Source organism: Solanum dulcamara, chromosome 9 (assembly GCF_947179165.1).
Source record: "Solanum dulcamara chromosome 9, daSolDulc1.2, whole genome shotgun sequence".
NCBI lineage: Eukaryota > Viridiplantae > Streptophyta > Magnoliopsida > Solanales > Solanaceae > Solanum > Solanum dulcamara.
Window position 1 is genome coordinate 14084741 of NC_077245.1, and position 5705 is coordinate 14090445.

Sequence of the window (5705 nt, forward strand, 5' to 3'; positions counted from 1 at the left end):
TTTTTTTGCTATCAATAACCATAAACTTAATATACGTATCTTATTATCAACGACGTACATAAAATTTTATAAACAGAGTCCATATTTAGAGATATAAATAAATTACTAAAACACATTTAACAATATCATATTATAAGACACAATTCAAATATAATTTTATGGCTTTCAGCCTTTCCTACACAAAATTTTCATTTTTTGAAATATATCCATCTAACACTGATTTTTTTACATTTTTGAAATATATTCTAGTTGAACTTCATTTATGGAGGAGGTCTCATTGTCCACCACTTCTATACTATTGAAAAATGATTAATGTGGCCTCAAAAATATAAATCACATTTCCATGAAGATTCGAACCGGTAATCTTAACTAGAAAAATGAATTTGCTATAAAATTTTAACTTTTGTTATTATACTTCCATATAATTTTATTTTTCACTCCTTTTCAACGAAGCGGTGTCTCGTAACTATAGGTTTTACCCTTTCTTGCTTTCCCCCCCCTTAGCCACCTTAAATTTTTTGTATGCAACTAGCATTATATTTGCACCCATGGTAACCTAAAAGATATCATCAAGACAAATTGAAAAGTTTGCAAGTTAAACACATGATGGACTGAATTGTATCTTAAGCCAAACTTCAAGGACCACGTCGTGCAATTTACTCTATAGCTAAATCTATATATAATCCCACCATGCACCCCCTAGTCAATCCCACATACTCTCTCTATATCTAACTTCTTTCTAAGCCTTGAAGAGTAATTTATTTATTCACAAACATGTTACCGTATCATTCAAGGCCAATGATCATGATGGAAAGGACACGAAAGTCCAACATTGAACTAGCACCAAATTGTCCAAGGTGTGCCTCTACCAACACAAAATTTTGTTACTACAACAATTATAGCTTGTCACAACCTAGGTATTTTTGCAAAGCTTGTCGGAGATACTGGACTAAGGGTGGTTCTCTACGAAATGTCCCTGTTGGTGGTGGTTGTCGGAAAAGCCGGCGTTCAAGATCTACACGAAAAGATGATAATACCCTTCAAACATCTAGCCCCGCCCTTGAAGCTCCCGGAGCTCATGACATTGATCTAGCCGATGTTTTCGCCAAGTACTTGAACCAAGGTACAACCAATGATCATGATGATAATATTATTCTTCAAGTATCTCAAGATTATTCTTCTATTGGAGCTAGCTTATCTAATTCTCCTTCATCAGATACCTTGATTAATAATCTAACTTCTTTTGAGAATGAGAGTCTATTGGATGAGGCCATTATGGGTAATTTACAAGATTATCCTTGTGGTAATTTCCTTCAAGAGGATCAAGGAGGTCCAATTAATCAAGATTTTCTTGATTTTAATACTAGCTTTCTTGAAATGCAAGCTATGCTTGGGCAAGGGGAAGAATTTGATCATTATAACACAAGTAATTTTGAGTGGCAACCCATGATGCAATTTCAAGATTTTGGATCAATTTTAGAACTAGATGATCAGCTTCTCAAGAATTCAACACAAAACTTAACCAGTGACAACTATAGCTCATTTGATCTATCCAACTATGTATGAAATTTATTTAAGGTGCAATGCAAGGGTTATCTCTTCTTTCTTTTTACATCTTTTTTTTTGGTTTGGTGGGGGTGGGGGTTCTACACTAATTCTTACTTAAAAATGACAGTTAACTGTCACATTGTTATTTGAAAGAGACTTGTGAGAAATACAGGATGAATATAATAAAAATATACACTCAAAAATGAAAAGGAAAAAAATGTATTGTACACTTGTTTTCTTCCTTATTTCGTTGCAACATGCATTAAGTACTTGGGCTGGAATGGCATGTTATAGCTCGTAAAGTCAACAATAGTTCACAATCAAGCAATTATGGCACATGAAGTACTTTGACATAAATACATATAGTAATTAAAGGGATGGGGGTCAGGTATGTCCTGATGCGCTAGAAGTGTAACCTATAACTATATAATGCATATGAAATGTGTTATTTATGCATAAACTTCATACAAAACCGTTGGTTGGACACATTATTAAATAAAATCTCAACATGAAATTTGTTAGCATAAGTAATACAAGTTTTTTTTTGGTTGGCCACATAATTTGGTACAAGTGATGTAGCGTTTGGTAGTTCGCATTAATAATTAGGGATAATTACGGTCCTAAACTCATTCGGACGATTAGCTTACAAAATATGAATAAAATGTATAGGTTTGTGTACTTATGCTAAAACACACATATACTTATACATACATATAATATGCATACTTATACATATAATATGCATAATCAATGTAAATGTTGTGTATATTTAGCCATGTTGGTAAATATATAAGTTTGGTCGAACTGTACATATTGGTAAGTTTTTCTTGAAAAAATTCAGATGTATATAACTAATGTAATATTTGGCTGATGATATTATTAAATTTAATAACGCCATAAATTATTAGAGATTTAGAAGCCGCTCTTTAATCAACTTAACCTTCTCCAAAGTTTGTTTCACCAAATATGTACCACATGGCCTAACTTCACCAGGTTCAAACCAATCACAAGAAGTACAATATCGATCACCTACTATACAAGGTATCATACTACGTTATCTGGATATTGATAGTAGTTATTGTAGGCAAACTTAGTTAATGGAAAGTATTGGTTTTAATGACCTTCAAAATTAATAACACATGCCCCCAACATATCCTGATCAAGAATATTAATGGTCAACTTAGACCGTCCATTAATGTATAGGTGAAAAGTCATAATAACTTTACATGCGCTCTCAATTTCCTCTACACAGATCACCAAAAATGATATGTGACTCGTGTTTCCTGGTCAGCTATGATAGAAATGCCAAGCTATCTCTTGAATATAAATCTATGTAAATTTCTGTGAACTATACATAGTTTTAACCAGTATAAGTGTGTGGACTTGATCAATATGTCTATAATTACCTCGACTACATCACTCTTCCTCAAAGTGGGTGGTAAATCTACCACAATAGTCATAGTAATGTGTTTCCACTTCACTTGGGTAAATACTCCTCTAAATCAGCCCACCTGATATTTAATGTTCATACTTGGATTCAAATATTGTGACATATGGTGAACTATGTCTCTCTTCATCTGGCGAGGTCATAGTACATCTTTGACACATCATGATGGATAAAATGTCTCGAATTATGAGCCTTTTCAAGTACCGACTGCCTAAAATTATCAACATTAGGCAAATGAGGCTTTAAATCCTACTTTAATCGCTTTCTATAAAAGCAGGATTATATGGGTTGACTATGTTAATATACAAATTCCTATGCTAGGAAGATGTAAGATATGAGGTTGATGCTCCTATGTAACAGATCATACTTGCAACCTATGCTCTATAGATGTTTGTACAAATTATATGTTATGTTTACACGTGTTATCTATATTCATAATTTCAGTTTAGTGCTTTACTTGTACATTATTTTATATTTCTATTGAATTATTTATGACTTTATGCATTACTAGTAATTTTTAAAGAATTTTGTCCCAAGGAATGGAAATCATACTAGATTTGACCCTATCTTAGAACAAAAACTCATCAACCTACAACCCCAATAGCAACTAACACAAACTCAAAGGAAAAAACTATACCCTACATATATGATCAAATAGTTTTGTATTATCTCTCACTATATACACGTCGCTTTTTTTATCAAAATCAACGGAAAAGCGACACAGTTATTTTTGTCGCTTTTTGTCTCGATTTTTTAAAAAGTGACGGACTGCGTCTTTTATAAAAGACGCAGTCCGTCGCTTTATTATATTTTTTTAAAAAAATTTAATTTTGAAAATAGCGACGGATTGTGTCGCTTTGTTCTTCAGCATGAAGAACATAGTGATGCAGTCCATCACTTTTGTCAAGTTTAAAATTCTCAGAAAAGTGATGGACAATGTTGCTAAGTCCGTCGCTATGTTCTTCATTACGAAGAACAAAGTGACGGACTAGGCAACCTTGTCTGTCGCTATTTCTGGAATTTTTTTACAGCAGAAACATACAATTTCTGTTGTCCACCGGCTCAATCAATTCAATTAAATAACAACCCAAACAACACAATCAACAACAAGCTCAAACAACACAATCAATTCAATACATCTTCCACAACTTAAAATAATTCAAAAATATAAAATTAATAGTTTAAAGATTTATAAAAGTCTTCCATAGTTAGTCAAATATCCCAAACTTAATAAAAATATTCAAAAACTAAGGGAGTAATGTAGCTAAAGAGTGGGGGCTATGTATTCTTCATTTTTTGATGAGTCATCGCCAGAAGTGGATGCTTTTGAAGAACGGGAGGACTTACGAACGAGGTTGAATACTTATTCTTTGATTTTCTCGACGGTTTCGTTTGTTCTTTTTTGTTCAGCAAGTCTTCTTGCCTCATACGCTGTCAATGCGTGTGTAAGTTCTGAGATTTGCCTAGACATCTTAGCTATCTGAACGCCGTCAATTGTCTAGGCTTGGTGTAATGACCCAATACCTTGTAGACCTGATTGGAGTCATTGAACGTCATTTTGTGAGTCCATCCCTTATATCCTGCCCTTATGCGTCCCTCCTACCACTTTTTCAGTCCAAATTATAGTGGACTCTTCTGGCGTGAGCTAGACCGAATCTTCCATCCCATTAACATACCACTGGTACATATCCCGCATTTAAAAATAAAAGTTATCATCAAAAAGTATGTATATATATATATATGTATGTATGTATGTACTTACGTACGTACTATTTATATTGAATAACTTACATAACTTTGTGTGTTCCTTTCCTCCACCCACTCATCCGGATACAACTCATTAATCTTCTTCTTGAATACCTCGCTACGAAGGGGAGGGCGCCCCAATTCTTTTTCCTATAAATAAGAATACAATTTTAGATGATATTAATCAAATAATATTTAAAAAACTAAATTTCTGTGAATTAAAATTTCAAATATAGAAAATTTACCATCTCCCTTGTAATCGTTCCAACTCTCTTTGCACCTCCGATGTGTAACGAGCCATCTTTTAAACTGCCTCTAGCTTTTTTGGCTTGATCGGACATGGTCTTAAGTTCATTGGTCTCTCAAAAACATGTGGTAACATCCAACTCGGAGGTATCATAAAATTTTGGGCCAACTTAAGCCAGCTAGACAGTCTAACGCTCGCTTTCCTCTCAAATATGGTCGCAATGACCATATTGTACTTCGGCTGCCAAGTACATAAAGTCTTAAAAAAAAGAATTATTAGTGTTAGATAATTAATAAAGTATAATAAAAATAGATAAGCTAATTAACTAAAAAATATATAAGCAAACATATATATATACCTTAAATTCATTAAACATGGCCTGCTGTATACTATTTGAAATCTCACACCAAGAGTGATAGGGCTCTATATAGAGCCTCCTAACACTTTCATGTAGAGGCGTAGCAGCTTGTGTAGAAGGATGCCACCTGAAAGACAAACACGTTAGTTCATGCATTATAAATTAACAATGAAAAAATAAATTAAATAAAGAAACTTATAATGATCCATTAGGCTCAATCATTCTCTCGAGCCTGTCCTTCTACCCATATGCTAGCTCGAGCGGTTCATCGGGTGTATCAATAGGAAGAGGTGAGGGTGAATGTGATACACCAGGAAGCACATAATGCTGAGTCAAATGAAGGAGTGGTAGCCATAGCA

The 5705-nt window shown here is 33.7% G+C and overlaps 1 protein-coding gene across 1 annotated transcript; it reads left to right on the plus strand.

Moving 5' to 3' along the window:
* The first annotated feature begins 732 nt into the window (after positions 1 to 732).
* LOC129904296 (dof zinc finger protein DOF1.2) lies at positions 733 to 1579 on the plus strand. The gene has a single exon (XM_055979841.1). The coding sequence runs from the start codon at positions 775 to 777 to the stop codon at positions 1564 to 1566; it is 792 nt and encodes a 263-aa protein (XP_055835816.1). The 5' UTR covers positions 733 to 774; the 3' UTR covers positions 1567 to 1579.
* Positions 1580 to 5705: the final 4126 nt, after the last annotated feature.